This window comes from Canis lupus, chromosome 27, assembly GCF_011100685.1.
Source record: "Canis lupus familiaris isolate Mischka breed German Shepherd chromosome 27, alternate assembly UU_Cfam_GSD_1.0, whole genome shotgun sequence".
NCBI lineage: Eukaryota > Metazoa > Chordata > Mammalia > Carnivora > Canidae > Canis > Canis lupus.
The window spans coordinates 1141262-1163405 of NC_049248.1; the positions used below are offsets into that span (position 1 = coordinate 1141262).

A 22144-nucleotide genomic window follows, 5' to 3' on the forward strand; every position below is an offset into this window, starting at 1 on the left:
ACACCATAGGTTTTTAACTGAGAGTCATAGAAATAACTTCTGCATATTATTTCTTTGCATCTTCCTTTGTCTCACAATCTCTTTGGAAACTCCCATATCCTGTCCTCACCCTGAACTGCCACTTTGGCTGGGCTGAGAGCTGACCAAGTGGCTGAGAGCTGACCTCGTGATGGGGGAGGAGACGGGAGCTGCAGAGGATGCTGCAGGGGATACTACAGGGGATGTACCCACTCTTTTCCTGTCTCTCACAAAGGACACTTGTTCATTCTTGTTGCCTTACCCACAGTCCCTTACTGGCTCTTCGCACTCTGCCCCTAACCATGTCCACTTCAGGGGACATCCCACCTAGGGGTGGTAAAGTGAGGAGATGAAGTGGGTCCTTGGCCTCCTCTTTTTGGCTGTTTCCTATCCCCAGCTGACCTGTTCTGCATTCATTACACAAATGCCTATTGGGCGCTCACCATAGAGCTCCCTTAGAGCTCACCATGTGCTAGGCACTGCTTTAGGTACAAGGACCCAGTAATGAATGAATCAATCAGGCGGACACCCAGCTTTTGGGTGTTCAAGAGCATTCTCCCACATAGGACTAGGACTTCTGATAAATATCAGAGGTTGTTGAAGGCTCTGGACAAGGAAATTGTAAAGTCCGATCTGGCTTTAGATATTTTTGGCCATGAGAATGAAGTTCGCTCACCTCCAATGTCTGATCATGACCATGCTTCCTTCTCAGGTGTATGAACTGAATGGGACCGTCCATAGCCGAGAGTGGTCAGTGAGGACTTATAGAGAAGTGGCTTATATGTTTGCGAAAAAGCATCCTGGGTTCATTGGAATCAAACTCATTTATACGGATCACAGGTGAGAGAGAACATAGCTGAAGCTGCAGGATTTGGGAGAATGGGGTGCAGGCAGAGCCACTAGACTGGGAAGGGAGGGGAGGAGAATGGGAGGCTAGGGGACTGGTGTCAGAGACCTACCCCTGCTGCCAAAGAGCCATGGGCTTGGCAGATATGTTTGTGCATGTGTGCAAACACGTACCTCTAAAGTCATTTCCAGTTTGAATCCACCCCCCCAGGCTGAAATGAAGAACTTTGGTAATTTTCCAGAAAATTCTAGGTTCTGACCCCATGTTGGCCTGGATGACTCAGTTATGGATATGTTTTTGCTTATATGTTCAGATAACTGGCTCATTTCTTTGTTTCAATTTGCCTTTGGGGTTCTGCCTAATGTCAGCCATGTGCTGTGGATGGCTGTGGATGGCTTTGTGCAAGGCCTTGACTGATGACCCAGCCCTGAGGGACAGCTACCTCAGAGTCTGTGTGTGGACGCCCAGCAGGAGCATGGATGTGGGACTTGGTGGTGTGAACAAGGGCCCACTCTTTCCCCCAAGCAAGCGCAGAAAGCTTTATCGCTTAACTTCCCTTCTGATTTTACCAAGGCAGGCTCTCTCCTCCTGTCAAAGGGTGGCCAGTCTAAGGCCTGTGATACACAGGGCTGGGGATGTGGAGCAATCATATGGGGATCAACACTGAGTCAGGGCTTGGGGAAGGGCAGCTCCTCCATTTGCTCAGCTAACTCTAGAGGCTGGGCTCTTGGAGAGCAGTCAGACACCTCCTGCCCCATCCCTGCTGAGGCCCCTCCACTCCTTGTGAGGGCTTGAGGCTTGCTGAGTAGAGGCCTACACCTGTGTGCTAGTCAGCCAGGAGGGGGCTTGTAAGCTGGGCCCCCTGGGTCCCCTCAGAGGCTCCCTGGGGGTCAATAGCAAGAGGATGTGAGGGCTAGGCAGCAGGTGGTAAATGCTCCTGTGTTCCCTTAGAGCTCTGAAGGAGAGGGAATGAGCAGGTATGGAGGAGGGGGTGGGAGGAATCTAAGCCCACAGAACTGAGGAACAAGTGAGTCATCTGCTGTGCAGAGATCTTTGTTCTGTCACAGAGTTGTACCAGACTTTTCCCTTTGGTGCTTCTGTTGTGCTGCTTGCCTCGTCCCTATCCTGGACTTGAGCAGAGGGAGTGTGGAGAGAAGACAGACAGTTTGGTTTTGTGATTTCTGTAGTGCTTTGCTGATTTAATTGGAGGCAGAGGACTTATAGGTGCCAGGTCCAGCTGACCTGACAGGGACTTGGGTGATCTGTTGCATTTCAGGCTCTGCAGGGCACCCACTTCAGGAAACCATCCTCTCAGGGATGCAGGGCAATTTTTGAACGAGGCCTCTTTGCTTCATCCAAATGTAGATAAATGAAACTTATCCCATGAATCTCTCTTCCTCGTTTTGCTTTTCAGACACTATGGGTTCCTCTGTAGCCAGCCAGAGTCCTGGATAGGGTTCGGTTTGGGTGATGTATTTCTTTCTTTTTTTTTTTTTAAGAGACAAATATTAGGATTGGTTTATTTATTTATTTATGAGAGACACACAGAGAGAGAGAGAGAGAGAGAGAGGCAGAGACACAGGCAGAGGGAGAAGCAGGCTCCATGCAGGGAACCTGACGTGGGACTCGATCCCAGGTCTCCAGGATCACGCCACGGGCCAAAGCGGTGCTAAACCGCTGAGCCACCCGGGCTGCCCATGGGTGATGTATTTCTCAGATGTAGCCACTGGTAGGGATCCCAGTAGCCCGGGCAGCACAGGGTCATGTGGGCAGTGGGGCGAGGGTGTGGGAAGTGTTTGCTGTGTACCCTGGACCAGCTCAGCCCCAGGCACTAGTGGAGCCACTTGGGGGTGCCCAGCAGTGCCAACGCCAAATCATGCTGTTGCCCCCACTTCTCTCTGTCTCTCGCAGATTTAAAAATGTGTCCTTCATCATGAAATCCGTGCAAACAGCCATGGCGCTTCGAACCATGTTCCCCAGGATGGTGGCAGGGTTTGACCTGGTAATGGACTGTGCATGATGAAGCTGAGAGCGGGGCCCAGGAGCTGCTCTTCCTGCAGGACTTGGCAGCTCCCACCAAACCCTTTGTAGAGGCACAGGCCTGGCCAGAGCTTAGCACTGACCTTCTCTGGGGGCCAGCAGGATGAAGACAGCTCCAAGAAGGGGAGCAGAAAGGGCCAGGAGGCTGAAAGGGGGAGTTCCAGAATAAGGAAGGAATTCGAGGAGCTTGGGCAGTAATGGTGGGCTTAGTCCCATTCCCCTGCCATCCGCCCTCTTTCTACCTACCTACAGGGGGCTCTTTAAACTGTGGCACATGGAGGGGGTCGGCGGCGGCAGGGGGTCTGGAAGCAGAGATGGGGATAGCCCTGGGCAAAACTGTCAAGGATATAGAGTTGTACCTTGCCCCTCCATCCCATTTGCTTCCTCAGCTACTTCCGAAGCTGCGCATCCATAGGTGGTGCCCTGACCCTCCACCAAATCAAAGCCATAGCCAAGCTCCGACAGCCAGGGCACACTTCCCAGGTGATAACCCATCAATCTCATGAAGGAAGCTAAATTAGTTGGAGCTAACTGGCTCAAAGGCCATCCTGACTCCCTCTTATGGAAACTACTTTTTACCTGAGCCTGTGCTTAAGCTCTTGTTTTCAGACCATCCACAGTAGCATAAGAGTGGATTTTATTTTCTTCTTCTTTTTTTTTTTTTTTTTTAAGATTTTATTTAATTATCTGACCCAGAGAGAGAGCACAGGGAGGGGTGAAGGACAGAGGGAGAGGGAGAAGCAGCCTCCCTGGTGAGCAGGGAACCCCATGTAGGACTTGATCCCAGGACCCTGGGATCATGACCTGAGCTGAAGGCAGACATTTAAATGACTGAGCCTCCTAGTTGCACCATAGGAATGGACAAAGGAGGCTGACTAAGCACCTCTAGTATAGAGCTTCCAGATCAGTCCCTAGAAGGACTGTAATGGACAAGTCCTGGAAGGAATTTGGGGTTGGAAGGGGGATAGTAGTTGTTCAAAGGGATCTACTTGCAAGGTCCAACTCATTATTAAGTCTGCACTCCATTCTACTACATTGAATATCCGTATTTGGCTTACTATAAAAATGTGTCATTGTCCCCTTCCCCAGCAAATTAAAATAGGCATTCTGAAGGAAATACACTTTTTATCCTAAGGTACTCTACTCGTGGCACATAGCTACAAATCCCGGGGTGTGTGTGGGTATGTGTCATTTAATTTGCAAAGCATAATTTTGTTGTAGTTACAGCTGAGGCACGGACCAAGCAGATGGCTCCATGTCCCCTCTTCTCTGTCCTGCAGGTGGGGCATGAAGACACTGGCTACTCCTTGTTTGACTACAAGGAGGCTTTGATGATTCCCACCTTGCATGGTGTTAAACTGCCTTACTTTTTCCATGCTGGAGAGACAGGTGAGCCATATGGAGACAAGCAAAACAGAGGAGGTGATAGATAGGAGGGGTCCTTATCATCACTCAAGAGAACTGATAGGATCCTGGGGCAGTATTGATATTGTTGAGAGTCGTTTTATTGTATTTGTCCATTTTGTATGGACAAATTATATGGGAATTATTTCACTTAATCCTGATGACAAGCCCCTGGAGAAGGAATAACAATATCTGGCACGTTAAATATATTATTACTGGGGATCCCTGGGTGGCTCAGCAGTTTAGCGCCTGCCTTTGGCTCAGGGCGTGATCTTGGAGTCCCGGGATCGAGTCCCGCGTGGGGCTCCCAGCATGGAGCCTGCTTCTCCCTCTGCCTGTGTCTCTGCCTCTCTCTCTCTCTATGTCTATCATGAACAAATAAATAAATAAATTGTTAAAAAAAAATATATATATATTATTACTAATTCTCACTCCAGTTCTGCTGGGAAGGTGTTTTTATCTCCATTTTATTTTATTTTATTTTGAAGATATATTTATTTATTTGAGGGAAGAGAGAGGAGGGGCAGAGGGAGAGGGAGAATCTCAAACAGACTCCCCATTGAACACTGAGCCAGACACCAGGCTTGATCTCAGGACCCTGAAATCATGACCTGAGCTGAAGTCAAGAGTTGGACTTTTAACCAACTGAGCCACCCAGGTGCCCCCCTCCTCATTTTATTGCCCAAGTCTCCAAATACAGTGGTTGGTCCAAGGGTAAGGAGCTAGTTATTAGTGGAGCTTGAGTTTGAGCCCTTTCTGATGTCTATTTTATAATGAATGAATTGTGCCTAGGAGATTAATTCACCTGTCTTAAGTCATACATGGGTTAGGTGGCAGAAGATGGACTAGGACCAGGCCTGCTCTAGCAATTAGGAAGCTTTGTCCACACTCATCAGTGCTGAAGGGGTGACCCCACCCAGCTCAAGCAGACCCCACTGCTATTGTTTCTGAAATGCCATTGGCTTAGCCACCCCTTTGTTTCCCAAAGCTCACTTCATAGGCTCGTGGGTCATCTCTCAGACCTTCCCATATCCCAGTCCTTAAAATGTGTAAACCCTAAGCAAAAGGAATCCCAGATCATGGCTGTAATTTCAGGTCAAAATGAAGATGTTGGGTGCTTAGATCAGGAGGAAAGCTTATTGCTGCATCCCACCTGGCGTCCCTGCATACCTGAGGCACCTGTCATCCTTAGAAGACCAAAGAGAAGGACACCTGGGTGGCTCAGCAGTTGAGCCTTTGCCTTTGGCTCAGGGCATGATCCCGGAGTCCCGGGATCAAGTCCCACATTGGGTTCCCTGCATGGAGCCTGCTTCTTCCTCTGCCTGTGTCTCTGGCTCTCTGTGTCTCTCATGAATAAATAAATAAAATCTTAAACAAAAAAAAAAAAAGAAGAAGAAGAAGAAGACCAAGAAGATAAGTGGAGAGCATTGGGGGGGCTTGAATTTCACAACCAGGTTGAAATCTTGCCTTATCACACCATCTCTCAGATGAAGGATCTGTGTACATTAATCTCCTTTTTCCTGACATTTCAAGTCAATTTAGATCAAAGGTGTTCTACAGGTTTGAAGAATTGTTTGTGGGGGTTAGGGTAAGGGGGTAGGGGTAGGGGTTACTAACCTTGAAGAGCTTGTGGTCTGGTTGGGAAAATCGTACTTAGCTGTGTGAAATCATCTCAACAGTATGAAACAGCATAATAGGATCTAACCACATTCTAAGATCCATGGCCCTAGGAGAAGATTTTGCCAGGAGCTGAGTATTTAATACCCAAGACTAATGTTCTTATTTTTTATTTTTATTTTTTTTAAGAATTATTTATTTATTCATGAGAGACACAGAGAGAGAGAGGCAGAGACACAGGCAGAGGGAGAAGCAGGCTCCATGCAGGGAGCCCGACATGGGATTTGATCCCGGGTCTTCAGGATCATGCCCTGGACCAAAGGCAGGCACTAAACTGCTGAGCCACCCAGGGATCCCCTGTTCTTATTTTTTAAAAGGAAGAAATCTTTGAAATTTTTAGATAGGAAACCAGTGAAAATCCACCCTAACCATGAAAAACATGCCCTAACCAACAGTGGGAATTGTTGGGTTTTATTCCTAACAGAAAAGTGAATTTTCATATTTTACCTGTAGATTGATAAGGATGCTTTTGGCTGCCGGGAATGGAATACATTTAATAGGTTTTGCAACAAGGTCATCTCTTATTTATTTTTAAATTTTTATTTATCCATTTGAGAGAGAGCATGAGCAGGGATGGGAGGCAGAGGGAGAGGGAGCTCAGCTTCCGCTGAGCAGCAAGTTCAACATGGGGCTTCATCCCAGGACTCTGAGATCATAACCTGAGCTGAAGGCAGACACTTAACCAACTATGCCCTAAAGTCATTTATTTTACATAGTAAGTGACCTCTGCTGTTTTCATCAAATCCAGGGTTTCACCTTACTTGGTTGTCATATAGTCAAATTACATTCAGGTTTAACTATTCCAGCGAAGCAAAAGATAAGATATTTCCCCCAGGACATCTCCTTTTATCAGAGAGGAAGCCCAAGAGCTCCCCACCAATAACCTTCCAGGCCAGCATTAAGACTATCCTAGAAAAAAAAAAAAAAAAGACTATCCTAGCTGCAAGGGAAGCTGGGAGAGTCAAGACCTGTTATTTTCATGCTCCAAAGCAAGTCCTGCCTACAAGGGAGATACAGTGGGATGGCTGATGAACTAGGTAGCCAACAGTATCTGCCACCTCTTCGTGTTGGTCACTGATCTTGCAATTGATACTGTTGAAAATATAAGTTGAGGGGCAGCCCCAGTGGCACAGTGGTTTAGCGCGTTGAGCGCTGCCTGAGGCCAGGGGCCTGATCCTGGAGACCCGGGATCCAGTCCCACGTCGGGCTCCCTGCATGGAGCCTGCTTCTCCCTCTGACTGTGTCTTTGCCTCTCTCTCCTCTCCCTCCTCTCTCTCTCTCTCTCATGAATAAATAAAATGTTAAAAAAAAAAGAAAACATAAGTTGAGTAAGTATACATAAGTACTAATATTGACAGTTTGCAACATATTATTGTAAAGATAAACAAAATTCCCAGAAAATAGCTCCGGAAACGAAAAATGGAAAGACTGGGGCAGCCCCGGTGGCGGTGGCTTAGCGGTTTAGCGCGCCTGCAGCCCGGGGCCTGATCCTGGAGACCCGGGATTGAGTCCCACGTCGGGCTCCCTGCATGGAGCCTGCTTCTCCCTCTGCCTGTGTCTCTGCCTCTCTCTCTCTCTGTGTCTCTATGAATAAATAAATAAAATCTTTAAAAAAACAAAAAATGGAAAGACTATAGACTGTGGAGTCCTATAGACCAAGATTTGTTTTTTTGTTTTTTTGTTTTTGAAGATTTTATTTATTCATGATAGAGAGAGAGAGAGAGGCAGAGACACAGGCAGAGGGAGAAGCAGGCTCCATGCTGAGAGCCCGATGCGGGACTCAATCCGATGCGGGACTCAATCCGGGGCCTCCAGGATTGCGCCCCAGGCCAAACGCATGCGCTAAACCGCTGAGCCACCCAGGGATCCCCTAGACCAAGATTTGAAACCGAGTTCTACTACTTAACCAAATATGCTCCTTCAATTTATAAAGTCTGTATAAGTTTCACCTTTCTCATGTGTTATATACATACATAAAGGCTTGTCATAGGGATCCCTGTGATAGGGATCCTATCATAAATAAATAAAAATTAAAAAAAAAAAAGGCTTGTCATACTTCTCATTAGCATTGTTATAAGGAAAGTATGTGTGTGTGTGTGTGTGTGTGAATGTTCTTTTTCTTTTTCTTTTTTTTAAGATTTTATTTATTCAAGAGAGACCCAGAGAGAGTGAGAGGCAGAGACACAGACAGAGGGAGAAGCAGGCTCCATGCAGGGAGCCCGATGTGGGACTTGATAGTCATGTCCTGGGCCAAAGGCAGGTGCTAAACCACTGAACCACCCAGGGATCCCCTAATGTTCTTTTTCTTGCTTTAGAGTCTGGAGCCTTTATCTGAGGATGGTCTACAGGTCAGATCCATCTGATTGAAGACTATCTCTTTTTCCCCAGATTGGCTGGGTACTTCCATAGATAGAAACCTTCTGGATGCTCTAATACTGAACTCTACCAGGATTGGCCATGGATTTGCTTTGACCAAACACCCAGCAGTCTGGGCTGACTCCCGGAAGAAGAACATTCCCATAGAAGTCTGTCCCATCTCCAATCAGGTAAGTGAGATCCATGTGACCAACCCAGTACAATCTTCCCCTCCAGTCTCAATCTCTGTTCTGTTTCCCAAACTTTTTCCTGTATAATTTCTTGCTCCTTAACTCACTTGTTTTCTGTATTCTTCCACTGTCTCACTCTCGTTAGTAAGTTATTTAAGAATGGCCCTTTGCCTAACCCATTCATGACATTGAGGCAGCAATGAGGGTCCCCAATGGGGTGGAATTTTGGGCAGAGCCATAGACAAAGCTAAAGGGACAGTGAGGAAGGCCAGTGAAGTGGGAGGGGCCATAGGATACCGCTGCTTCCACAGTTGCTTGGGGTTCTTTGTGCACCAGCCTCTCTTGCTGTGTTTAGGAGAGCTGCTCTGAGCCAGACCAAGAAGAGACCAAATGTTTGTGGTGGTGAAGAAACTTGGAGAAAATTAGGAAGAGTATGAGGACTGGCTCTATTCTTTGTGTTGTACCCAGAAGTCATTCCAGTGTTCAGTGGTGATAAGGATAAGGAGCTGGTTATGCTACATGGTCTTACCTCACATGACAACTCTTTTTATTGGTCAAAGTTTGTCTTCCTCATTTGCCTATTATTGGGCAGGTTCTGAAACTGGTGTCGGACTTGCGAAACCACCCTGCTGCTGTCCTGATGGCCACTGGGTATCCCATGGTGATCAGCTCTGATGACCCAGCTATCTTTGGTGCCAAAGGCTTATCCTATGATTTCTATGAGGCCTTCATGGGCATTGGGGGAATGGAGGCTGATCTGAGGACACTCAAACAGCTGGCCATGAACTCCATCAAGTGAGTATCCTATGTACTTCCCAGATCTCCACTCCCTTTTCCACTCTACAATTTGCATTTATCTCTCTTAGAGTTTTAGGGATAGAAGCCTGGAAGATTTCTGTGGGTTTTCTTCACATCCTCTCTCTTTCATTATTGTTCTTGGACTGAGGAAAAATATGCTCTGCAAGCATCTGAGATCCCCTCACTGTTCCCTAACCCTTTCTCCTGGGGCTGACCTAGGTGCCTTTTCTCCTACAGGTTCAGCACCTTGTTGGATATTGATAAAAAGGCTGCCATGAAAACCTGGGAGGAGAGATGGGATAAGTTTGTGGCCGACCTGGCCAGGTGGCCAAAGTGAGAAGATAGCCATTTATTACCATATTCCTCTGCTTTCCTCTGCAAGCTGTTTTCACCTTTGGTCAGTCAGTCTTGAACCCACTCCAGTATGGTTTCTATCTCCATTTCTTTATCAAAACTGCCTCATGAAGGTCATCAATGGCCTCCACATTGCTTGACTCTCAGAAACACTTAAACAGTCTACCAAACTCATCTTTTTAAAATATTATTTTCTCTCAACCTCAGGCCATCAATTTTCTTGGTTTCCTCCTTTCTCTCTGGCCATTCCTTCCAGGGTCCCTTTTCCAGAGGGTCTTCTCTATCAGATCTCTGTGTTGAAATTCTTCAGGGCTCAGTTTTGCTGCTTTTTGCTTTTCTGTTCACATCTCTGCTTCTCTCCTCTACTTTTCTCTCTACTCAATAGTCTTTTTCTAGGTAGTCTCATCCATTCCTTTGCTTTTAAATATCATTTATTTGCTGATGATCCCCAGTTTATTCACTTGGATGGTTCACAGGAATCTCAGAAACCTATGTGCAATTCTGAACTTTCAATCTCTTTCCTTTCAATCCTTTCCTGGTCTTTCTCATCTTGGTAAATGGCACCTCCATCCCATCCCACTGAGTTGCTCTAAGTATAATTTCTCAGCAAAATTCTTGATACTGCTTTCTTCCCTGTTCCCTACATCAAAATGTACCTTGAATTCTGCACACCTCTCTATCTGTATTGCTGTTGGCTGAGTTCAAGCCGCTATCACTTCTTGTCTAAGTTATAATAGCCTCTTAGTTGATCTCTCCTTTCTTCTCTTTGCCTACTTCATTACATTTTTCACAGAGCAATGACTTTTTAAAAATTAATTCAGATTACTCCATTGTTTACTACTCAGTGCACTTAGAAAAACTCAAATGTTTCAACAGGGCATATAGCATCCTCTGTAACCTGGATTCCTTCCAGCAGCATCCCACCCTAGGCTCCCCTAGAGCACCAGATTCTGGCCACATTGGTCCTTTGTTCCTCAAATATCTCAAACTCTATGCTGCATCAGGGTCTTTTCTCATTCTCATTGCCTGGGAGAGTCTTTCTTTCCACTTTTGTCTAACTGACTCCTGTTCACCCTTCAAGCTTCACTTTTAATGTCCCTGTGTCAGAAAAGTTTCCTAGACCCCTAACCTGTTAATATCTCTCATGGCACCTTGCTTTTTTTCTTCAAGGAAGGAAATACCATAATAATATGGTATTATCTTACCATAATTTGTAATTACGTATTTATTTCTGTGTTTATAGTCTTCACTTCCACCAGACTGTAAGCTCCCTGTGGGCAAGTACTGATGATTGTGAATCCAGAGCCTTGCTCCATGCCCCAAACCTAGTCAGTACTCAATAAAGGATATGTTGAACGAATGGATATAACCTGTATGTTTTGAGCTGGTTGCTGAAGCAGGAGAGAACAGAACAGAGTCTCCCCCAAAGAAAAGACCTCCCGTGATCAAATTCTGGCTTCTGACCTGGTTTTCAGGAGAAGTAAGGCAAGAAGCCAGCCCTGTCTTCACTTGACTAAAGGAAGTGTAGGAGGATCAAAGAATTCATTAGAAGTCCCCAGAGGATTCAAGTGTCTGCTCATTCATCACTCATCACCTGCACCTGAGCTCAAAGGCCGCAGCCAACCCTCTCTCCATTAGTAGTTTATCACTATTTGGTTCATGACACTGGAAAAACTCTTGGTGATTAGAGGTCCTCAACCACAGGCTGGTACCCAGATGGAACAAGATGACCTTTCAGCTCCTGTCCAATTCTGACAGTCTTTGATTTATTGCCTTAACCAACCCCAGTAGATAGTATATAGGTCCCAACTCTGCCAACTTATGTTTAATAAATGGTGAAAATGGAACTGAGCAGAATGGACTTCTGTAGCAAGTTGTCATGATTATAGGCATCTTCCAGGAGTGTAAGGGCTCTGGCCTGGACTTTGTGTGATCTCTGATTTGGCAAATTAAACCAGCTGCTAGTCTTGTCTGCATGCCTTGTTCAATAGGCTGAGCCCTAGCAGAGAACTAGAAACATCAACAGAATCAGATGCTAAGATATGACTATCTGGGAAACAGGCTGTAGCCATCTTGGAACTAAGTAATATTTCTGCCAGGAGTGGAGTCGTTAAAACTGATTTCACTTATTTCTCCTGTAGGACTTCCCAGAAGGTACCCTGACATATGTTTTTTTGGAAAAACTTATGTGTTAATTGAATTTTTATAAATGAAATCATGCTGCACCTGGGGGCTTGCTATTTATTTCAAGGAAATCTGAAGCAAAGCCTTCTGTAAAACATTTTTGTAATTCGAATTATGTAGTCTATATTTATTTCTTGGAGTAAGGTTAAATGCTTTTTCCCTCTTTGTCAGGTAAATTGTCTGATCTGGAAAAACCTAATAGCCTGAGACACCAAGAGTCCTTGACTTGCCAGTCTTATTTTACAAGTCCCCATTATTTGGCCCATGATGAATTCCCTGGTCCAGCCCCCTCCTTCTGGATCCTGGAGTTTTTTTTTTTTTTTTTTTTTTTTTTTTTTGGGATCCTGGAGCTTTTTGTCAGCTGGCATAGCTCCCAGGGAAGGGCAGGGAGACTTCTCAAAATTCAAACCAAGGGAATGTTGTTGGAGATGCAAATCATCCTGTTTCTCAGCAGGTGAGAATTTGGGATCCAGCCTTAGGAAAAACCATGGAACATTTTTCTTATGATCTGAAATAATGTGAAACCTTCAGAAAAGTTGCAAGACTAGTACAAAGTACTCTAATGTTAGACTCTTTGTCTAGGTTCTCCAATTATTGACATTTTATGACTTGCAGTATCATCCTTTGTATATATATCTGCATCTTTCTTTTTTTTTAAGATTTTATTTATTTATTCATAGAGACAGAGAGAGAGAGAGAGAGGCAGAGACACAGCCAGAGGGAGAAGCAGGCTCCATGCAGGGAGCCTGATGTGGGACTCGATCTGGAGTCTCCAGGATCACGCCCTGGCTGCAGGTGGTGCTAAACCTGGGCTGCCCTCTGTATCTCTTTCAATGTCTGCAAGATAGATCCTTTTTTTTTTTTTTAACCATTCAAGACTTAAGATGCAGCCATTATGCCCCATTACTCCTAAATGCTCTAGTATACATTTACTAAAGGCAGTGCTATTCTTCTGTGTAACCATCCAAATCAGGAAATTAACATTGATAAAACACTACCATCTGGCCCTAGCCCTTCCAGGCATATTTCTTTTCTGGCCCCAGAACCTAATCCAGGATCACATGTTACATTTAGTTACACTCTCTGTTGTTTCTTTTACTCTGGAACAGTTCCCAGTCTTTCCTTGTCTTTTGTGACCCTGACATTTTTGAAGAGTCCAGACCAGTTATTTGGGAGAATATCCCTCATTTCAGGTCCATGTACTGTTGCCTTGTGAAGAGATTCCAGGTCATACATTTTCAGGGGAATGCCTCAGGAGTGATGCTTTTTTTTTTTTTTTTTTTAATATTTTATTTATTTATTCGAGAGATAGAGAGAGAGAGAGAGAGAGAGAGAAGCAGAGACACAGGCAGAGGGAGAAGCAGGCTCCATGCACCAGGAGCCCGACGTGGGATTCGATCCCGGGTCTCCAGGATCGTGCCCTGGGCCAAAGGCAGGCGCTAAACCGCTGCGCCACCCAGGGATCCCAGGAGTGATGCTTTGTCCTTCTCAGTGCCTCACATCAGGAGCCACATGGCTCAGGGCCTGCTGAAGGCAGTCTGCACCAGCAAACAACAAACAATTGTAAAAATTTCAGCCTGCTGGTAAACCAATGGTGGTTTGAAACTGGTCTTTGTAGGAACTTTTTTCTAAATTTTTTTTTTTTTAAGGACGCCTGGGTGGCTCAGCGGTTGGGCGTCTGCCTTTGGCCTGGGGCGTGATCCTGGAGACCCAGGAACAAGTCCCGCATCGGCTCTCTGCATGGAGCCTGCTTCTCCTTCTGCCTGTGTCTCTGCCTGCCTCTCTCTCTGTGTCTCTCATAAATAAATAAATAAAATATTAAAAAAATATATATATATTTTTTTAGTGTAAGCTCTCGGTTCCAAGTGGCACTCAAACTCACAACCTTGAGATCAAGAATTGCATGCTCTACCAACTGCACTAGCTAGGCAGCTGAGACATCATGGGAGTTTTTACACTACAGAAATCAACAAATTTTACAAATTTGTAGCACCCCCCCCCCTCGCGCTGTTCCAGCCAGTTTTTTTTTTTTTAAGATTTTATTTATTTATTCTTGAGACACACACACACACACACACAGAGAGAGAGAGAGAGGCAGAGACACAGGCAGAGGGAGAAAGAGGCTCCATGCAGGGAGCCCGATGTGGGACTCCATCCCGAAACTCCAGAATCACACCCTGGGCCTAAGGCAGGCACCAAACCGCTGAGTCACTAGGGCTGCCCCCAGCCAGTTGTTAAACATTTATCAGCATACCAATGTATACAATGTCAATCTGACCCATTATGATGATGTTCCCATTAATGACTTTGTCAAGGAAATGTCTGCCAGGATTTGGAACTGTAATATTTTCCACTTTGTGACTATAAATATTTAATGAAGAAACACTTTATGTAAAAATCTTATTCCTCATCAAATCTTTAACCCATTAGTTTTTGTAGCCGCTGAAGATTATTGCCTGAATATACTATTATTATAATCATTATTGTTCTTATGTCTAACCCTGTTATTTACTTGAGAGAGAGAAGGAAGCAAGGGAGAGCAAGAGCCAGGGAGAGGGAGAAGCAAGCTCCCTGCTCACTGAACAGGGAGCCCATGGAGGGCTCGATCTTAGGACCCTGGGATCATGACCCCAGCTGAGGGCAGATGCTTGACCAACTGAGCCACCCAGGTACCATCAATCATTACTATTCTAGTTACTTATTGATGTGTAACAAATTATCCTGAAACTTAATGGTTTAAGAAATAACATAAATTTATTGTGTCCTATAGGTTTTGTAGGCCAGGGATTTGGGAAGGGACCAGGTAGGCAATTCTAGTTTGGTCTCTCTCTTGAGGTTACGGTTGAAATGGTGGTGGAGCTGGAGCAGTCAGGAGCTGGCCAGGTATCTCCTTGTCTCTATACAATCTCAGGGCTCAGCGTAGGTCCTCACAATGGCCAATGTGAACTTCCTTGCAGTATGGTGGCCAAAGTAAGTGTTCAGGTAATAAAGCAGAAATGCTGTTGTCTTTTCTAATTTGACCTTGGAAGTCACATGGTATCACTTCTGCCAACCTCAGTTGGTCATCTCTCTCTGTTCTAAGCCCTCCTACTTTCAAGAGAAGGGGAGAGAGACCCCACTTTTCAATGGAAAACTCAAAGTCACATGTAAGAAGAACATGTAGGATTAGAGATCCTGGTAAAAAATATTTTAGGGGGGTGCCTGGGTGGCTCAGCCGATTAAGCATCAGCCTTTGGCTCAGGTCATGATCTCAGGGTCCTGGGATCAAGTACTGTGTGGAGCTCCCTTCTCAGTGGGAAGCCTGCTTCTTCCTCTCCATCAGACTGCTGCTACCCCTGCTTGTGCTCACTCTCTCTGTCAAATAAATACAATCTTAAGGGAAAAAAAGAAACAAAAAAGAAAACAAAAACATCTAAAAAAATATTTTAGAAAATATAATCACCGGGACACCTGGGTGGCTCAACAGTTAAGCGCCTGCCTTTGGCTCAAGGGGTGATCCTGGAGACCCGGGATCGAGTCCCACATCAGATTCCCAGCATGGGGCCTCCTTCTCCCTCTGCCTGTGTCTCTGTCTCTCTCTCTCTGGGTCTCTATGAATAAATAAATAAATAAAATATTTTTAAAAAAAAAGATAGGATGCTGCCTGATTCTGTGAATCACTGAATAAAGCCAATTAGATATCTTCATAGCCACTCAACTGAATTTCTGTTACTGGCATATAATAAGACACACACAAAAATATTTATAATATTTTATATTATATATTATTTAATATTTATAATATTAAAATACATGTATATATATTTCCAAATTTATCTGTGGGTATTACTCTTTTTTTTTTTTAAGATTTATTTATTTATTTATTTATTTATTTATTTATTTATTTATTCAGAGAGAGCAAGAGAGAGGTAGAGACAGAGGCAGAGGGTGAAGCAGGTTCCACGCGGGAAGCCCGACGTGGGACTCAATCCCAGATCTCCAGGATCACACCCCGGGCTGCAGGCGGCGCTAAACCGCTGCGCCACCAGGGCTGCCCTATGGGTATTACTCTTAATTGTAGGGTCAAGAATTCAAGCCTCATGTTGGGCCTACAGTTTACTTCAAAAAAGCAAACAAACATGAGTTTGCACTCCTATCTCCAATTCTGTTCAATACCATGGATTTATTCCAGCCTCAGGCCTTGTCATGTCTAACCCTGTTATTATTCATGAAGTGAGAAACCTGGCCCCCACCATTCTCCAGGTATCTCCATAGTTACTGATTCCCTGTGTGTGTAGTCCATCTTCACCCCCACCCCCACCTCAGCTGATCCTGCAGGTCCCTCTGGTCCCAGAGGCCTCAAGGGAAGGGAGGGGAACCAACAAACAAGAGGGAAGGAAAGAACAGAAAAAGATTTGGGGGCGGCACCAGAAGGAGTTGTGGCGGTAGCAGCTGGAAAGGACCATGGCCAACAGTGAACACCTTCATTGCCATCAAGCCTGATGGAGTCCAGCGCAACTTCGTGGGAGAGATCATCAAGCGTTTCAAGCAAAAGGGATTCTGCCTCACTGCTATGAAATTAATCCAGGCTTCTGAAGACCTTCTCAAGGAGCACTATATTGACTTGAAGGACCGTCCATTCTTTGCCGGCCTGGTGAAGTACATGCAATCAGGGCCTGTGGTTGCCATGGTGTTGGAGGGCCTGAATGTGGTAAAGACAGGCCTAGTGATGCTTGGGGAGACCAACCCTGTGGACTCCAAACCTGGGACCATCCGTGGGGACTTCTGCATCCAAGTTGACAGGAACATTATCCATGGCAGTGATTCTGTGGAGAGTGCGGAGAAGGAGATTGGCTTGTGGATCCAGCCTGAAGAGCTGGTGGATTACAAGAGCTGTGCTAAGAACTGGATTTATGGGGAAAAAAAAGAAAAAAGAACTGGATTTATGAATGACAAGTGATGAGGGAGCAGACCTCAGTGCTTTGTCCGTTCCATTCCCTCTCCCTCCTATGAGCAAGGGGCCAGGCTCTTGCAAATCCAGTTATTTTTGAGAACTTCCTTATAACCTGGAGGGGACCTCTTGGAGCTGGGAGTGCTCCCTGTACAGTGGGCCACCATCAGATTAAAAGGTTTCATCAAAAAAAAAAAAAAAAAAAAAGATTTGGAAGGAGAAAAACTCATGGACTCTTCAGAGTTTGAAGAGATCTCTAAATAGAAAGTGATTGGGCAGCCCCGGTGGCCCAGCAGTTTAGCTCCTGCCTTCAGCCCAGGACATGATCCTGAGGCCCCAGGATTAAGTCCAACATCGGACTCCGTGCACGGAGCCTGTTTCTCCTTCTGCCTGTGTCTCTGCCTCTTTCTCTTTCTCTCTGTGTCTCTCATGAATAAATAAATAAAATCTTTTAAATAAATAAATATATAAATAAATAAGAAGGGATTCCCTGTGGTGTCACTGAAGCCCCTTCCAAGTACCTGCAGGTACCTCTTCTAAGACCAGTTGTACTCGTGGTTTAAAATTCTTTTCTCTTGGGCAGCCCGGATGGCTCAGCAGTTTAGTGCTGCCTTCCGCCCAGGATGTAATCCTGGAGTCCCGGGATCGAGTCCCACATCAGGCTCCCTGCATGGAGCCTGCTTCTCCCTCTGCCTGTGTCTCTGCCTCTCTCTCTCTCTCTCTCTCTCTCTCTCTTTGTGTGTGTGTGTGTGTCTCTTATGAATGAATAAAATAAAATCTTAAAAAAAAAAGACTTAAAAATTACTTTTCTCTAAGAGGGTCTTTCAAATATGTATAAGCCTCAGAGTCCCACAAAATCTGGATCTGGGTCTTGCTCTGGGTCAGCTCCTCATTTGGAATGAGGAAAACAAGGAGAAGATATATCAGGTTGAGAAGACTAGCAAAACTGAGATAAACGTTATAGGGTCTCAGCATGGAAGGGATCCTGAAAGCTATCTAAACCATCACCACTTCTGGAACAGCTGCCCAAATAATCAGTAAGAGCCACCCGCTTACTTTTTAAAGCTCATCAGAATAGGATTCTGAGGCAGATTACAATCTGCCTCAGCCGCCCTGTCCAGAATCCCAGAACATCCCTCTTCCCAAGACCAGGATATTGAGTGACTGATTGATGGATTCCTTGCCTCTCACAAGAACTATCACTGGAGGATTGGATGTATATATATAACTGTATCTTTAGGCCAACATTAAGTTAGAGTGCTAGATTATTTTTTTAAGACTTTTATTTATTCACAAGAGACACGGTGGGGGGGGGGGGGCTGCAGAGACACAGGCAGAGGGAGAAGCAGGTTCCATGCAGGGAGCCTGATGTGGGACTTGATCCCAGGTCTCCAGGATCACGCCCTGGGCTGCCCAGAGTGCTAGATTATATATATTATTTTCACATACGTACTATGTTCTTTATATAGCAGTTCCCCTGTAAGTAACTTTTTCTTTGTCCAGGAAGGGTGTAAATAGAAGGTATGGGGGCTGGCAGGGCTGTTGGGGGCTGGGAGTGTGGTGGGTCCAGGGAGCACTTTTCGACTGACTTTGCCAGAGAAACCTCCATATAGCACTCTGCCTGCATGTCATGGTGCCGCCAGGGCAGAATTGCCAAGTTTCATTTTGTCCCGGCCTTTAGCAAAAGCTTCCTCCTTCAGGGTGGCCTGGGTCTAGTCTTCCGAAAGTCTTTGCCTGGGGACTGGCCAGAGACCAAATGTGAGGGGGGTGAGGTCTGTCCTGGTCCGGCCCGACCTTCCTGGGGCTAAGCCCCTTCCCGGGCAGGGGAGGGTGGAAGCCTGGTGTTTGGATTCCTAGAATATTGGAGCTGGGAGAGGCCAGAAGATGATCTTATCTAACTGAGGACCCAGCTAAGGCCCAGAGGGGGCACACACCTCCGTCCAGGTCAGCAGTGGGTAACAGCGGGTTTCCAGGCTCCTGCTGCAACGCTGGTGTGAAGCAAGTGTCAGGGGCGGGTCTCCTCGGGCTCGCGGTGAGCCTAGAGCAGAGGGTGGAGTTGGGGCAGCCGCAGCCCTACGGAGCCCCTCACGCGCTCCGCCTGATGGGGACAGACCCGCCAGCCCCCCTGGGAGCGGCGATCCCCGCCCCCGGGACAAGCTGACCCTGCCGCGACCCGGGCCCTGCTCCGCGGTTCCGAGCCCGAGCCCGAGCCCGAGCCCGAGCCCGAGCCCGGAACCGGCTGGGCTTCTGTCCCCTCGAGGGGCTCAGGGCCTTCCCTTTGTCGGGGTCGCCGGGCAGGGCGCGGGGCCCGCCAGTCCGCCCGCCGCCCGCCGCCCGCCGCCCCGGCCCGCACACGGCTGTGGCCGTCCCAGGCCCCGCGGCTGCCACGTAGGGGGGACCGCCCGGGCCAGGAGCGCGTGGACCGCACGTGGCCATCAGCGGCGCGACCCGGCGGGAAGGGGCGTCCCTCCACCTGCGGCGGGCGGCGGGCTGCGGGCTGCGGGGGGCGGACTGCGGGAGGCGGGCTGCGGGCTGCGGGGGGGCGGACTGCGGGAGGCGGGCTGCGGGCTGCGGGGGGCGGGCGGACGCCTGCGGGCGGCGGGCTGCGGGCTGCGGCGCGCTGCTGACCCCTGGCGGCCGGCCGCGGGCCTCGCGCTGCGGGTCGCGGGGCTCTGGGGCCTCCGAGCGGCGGGCGGAGGGACGGCGGCTCAGCAGCAGCACCGCGGGGCGGCGAAGGCGCGGCGCGAGCAAACCGGTACCCTTCCGCCGGGACAGACGAAGCAAACGCCCCCGGGCCGCCCCCCGACCGGGCGCCTGGCTGCAGTCAGGGGAGTCCGGAACCCGTGACGCGGGCTCTGAGTTTGGCCCCACGCCGGGTGTAGAGATGCCCTGAATAAAACCTAACAAAATCCACCCTCGGCCTTCTAACCCTGGGGTGACTCCCGGCAGGCGGAGGCTCTTCCCCTCTCCAGGGACTCTGCGGACCCACGTGGAGCCTGCGCCCGGCCTCGGACTCAAAGGCCTCATTTCTTATCCCTCGAGGCGCTGGGCCGTGGGTTTTCTCGGCGACCCTTGTAGCACTCTGCCCTCCCCTGCTCTTCAGCTTAGCACCGCAGGCAGACACCATGGCCTATAGGAAGGCGGTAGAGCGGCAGCCCCGGTGGCGGTGGCGCAGCGGCTGGGCGACGCCTGCAGCCCGGGGTGTGATCCTGGGGCCCGGGATCGAGTCCCGCGTCGGGCTCCCTGCATGGAGCCTGCTTCTCCCTCTGCCTGCATCTCTGCCTCTCTCTCTCTCTCTCTCATGAATAAATAAATAAAAATCTTAAAAAAAAAAAAATGAAGGCAGTAGAAACAGTGGATAAAGGGGAAGGGTGTATCATCCTTCGGAAAATCAGACCCTGAGTTAATGCTGGACGGAAGCCCGTGGTGAGGGCGAGCTGGGAGATGGGACCGCGTGGTGTCTTCTCTTCCGCTCTGCTTCAGGAGTGATCGGCAGGCTCATGTTATCCCATGGCTATGTTACCCTGTCATCCTTTGGGGCTGGATCCCAGGATCCTGAGATCATGACCTCAGCCGATCATGAATAAATAATATTCATTACCATTTATCTCATGAATAAATAAATAAAATCTTTTTAAAAAAAGTATAACTAGGCAAGAACTTTGCCATAGTATTACTCTCAGTGGAATGGACTGGATGCTTACTAAATTTTTGGTTTGTTTTTTGTTTTTTGTTTTTTTTCTTTGTAAAGATTTTATTTATTTATTCATGAGAGACAGAGAGAGAGAGAGAGAGGCAGAGACACAGGCAGAGGGAGAAGCAGGCTCCATGCAGGAAGCCTGATGTGGGACTCCATCCTGGGTCTCCAGGATCACGCCCTGGGCCAAAGGCAGGTGCTAAACCGCTGATCCACCCAGGGATCCCTTACTAACTTTTTGAATTAATTGTATTTCCAGAAAACCCATAAGCCATATGTATTTGGAAATAAAAATAAGGTGCAGGTGGTTGAGCAACTCTTGGTTTCAGGTAGGAGGGTGTGATCTCAGGGTCATGGGATCAGGCCCTGCATCAGGCTCTGTGCTCAGCTTGGAGTCAGTTTACCCTCTGTCCCTCCCCACCACATTCGTATGTGTGCCCACATGCTCTCTTTCTTTCTCAAATAAATAAACCTAAAAAACAGAAACACAATGAATTTCTGTATGTTGATTTTGTATTCTGTGACTTACAGAATTAATTTATCAGTTCTAGTAATTTTTTGGTGGAGTTTTTAGTATTTTCTATATATAGTGTCATATCATCTGTATATAGTGAAAGTTTTACTTTTTCCTTACCAGTTTGGATGCCTTTTATTTCTTTTTGTTGTCTGATTGCTGTGGCTAGGACTTCCAGTACTATGTTGAATGAAAGTGGTGAGGGATATCCTTGTATTGCTCCTGATCTTAGGGGAAAAACTCAGTTTTTCACCATTGAGAACGATGTTCACTGTGGGTTTTTCACATGTGGCCTTTGGTATGTTGAGGTATGGTCCCTCTAAACCTACTTTGTTGAGGGTTTTTATCATGAATGGATGTTGTACTTTGTCAAATGCTTTTTCTGCATCTCTTGAAATGATCATGGTTTTTAGCCATTCTCTTATTGATGTGATGTATCACATTGATGGATTTGTGAACATTGAACCATCCTTGCATCAAAGGATAAATTCCACTCAGTTGTGGTGATCTTTTTAATGTATTATTGGATTCAATTTGCTAGTATTTTGTTGAGGAGTTTTGCATCTATATTCATCAGGGATATTCATCAGATCTATATTCATCTGTTCTTTCTTTCTTTCTTATAGTGTCTTTATCTGATTTTGGTATCAGGGTAATTAATGCTGCTCATAGAATGAATTTGGAAGCTATCCTCCGCTTCTATTTTCTAGAATAATTTGAGAAGTCTAGCAAATACCTTTATAACCATTACTTTAAATTCTATATCAGCCATATTACTTATATGTTTCATTTAGCTTTTTGCCATGATTTTGTCTTGTCCTTTCCTTTGGGACATAGTCCTGTGTTTCCTCATTTTATCTAACTCTCTGTGCCTGTTTGTATGTGTTAGGAAAGTCAGCTACATCTTCCGCTCTTGGAAGTCGTGGCCTTGTGGAGAAGAGGTCTTGTAGTGCCCTGTGGTGCAGTGTCCCCTGTTCACTAGAGCCCGGTGCTTCAGGGGTGTCTGCTGTGTGCGTTATGTGCACCTCGAGCAGTGGCTGGTTTGTCACATCCACAATGGTTCTCTTTTCCTGTTGTGAACAGGTGTTGTTAGTTAGTGGGTCAGTCTGGGGCCACCAGGGGCTTGAGTTGCATC

General features: G+C 46.8%; 2 protein-coding genes and 1 pseudogene across 5 annotated transcripts in view; all 3 read left to right on the top strand.

The window, feature by feature from the left end:
- Positions 1–12186, top strand: part of ADA2 (adenosine deaminase 2) — a 30057-nt gene extending 17871 nt beyond the window's left edge. The window contains exons 4-9 of one of the 4 annotated variants that reach the window (XM_038576264.1): positions 731–858; positions 2777–2867; positions 4186–4294; positions 8375–8532; positions 9125–9327; positions 11160–12186. In XM_038576264.1, the coding sequence (XP_038432192.1) occupies positions 731–858; positions 2777–2867; positions 4186–4294; positions 8375–8532; positions 9125–9327; positions 11160–11322 (852 nt within the window). In that variant the 3' untranslated portion in view covers positions 11323–12186. Of the gene's footprint in view, positions 1–730; positions 859–2776; positions 2868–4185; positions 4295–8374; positions 8533–9124; positions 9328–9567; positions 11049–11159 lie in introns of those variants that run through there. The other 3 variants (XM_038576261.1, XM_038576262.1, XM_038576263.1) reach the window with 3 other exon arrangements.
- Positions 12187–14715: 2529 nt separating this feature from the next.
- Positions 14716–17445, top strand: LOC100683376 (annotated as a pseudogene).
- A 2478-nt stretch (positions 17446–19923) lies between these two features.
- Positions 19924–22144, top strand: part of HDHD5 (haloacid dehalogenase like hydrolase domain containing 5) — a 31341-nt gene continuing 29120 nt past the window's right edge. The window contains exon 1 of the mRNA XM_038577891.1: positions 19924–19958. Within this exon, the coding sequence (XP_038433819.1) occupies positions 19924–19958 (35 nt within the window). The remainder of the gene's footprint in view (positions 19959–22144) is intronic.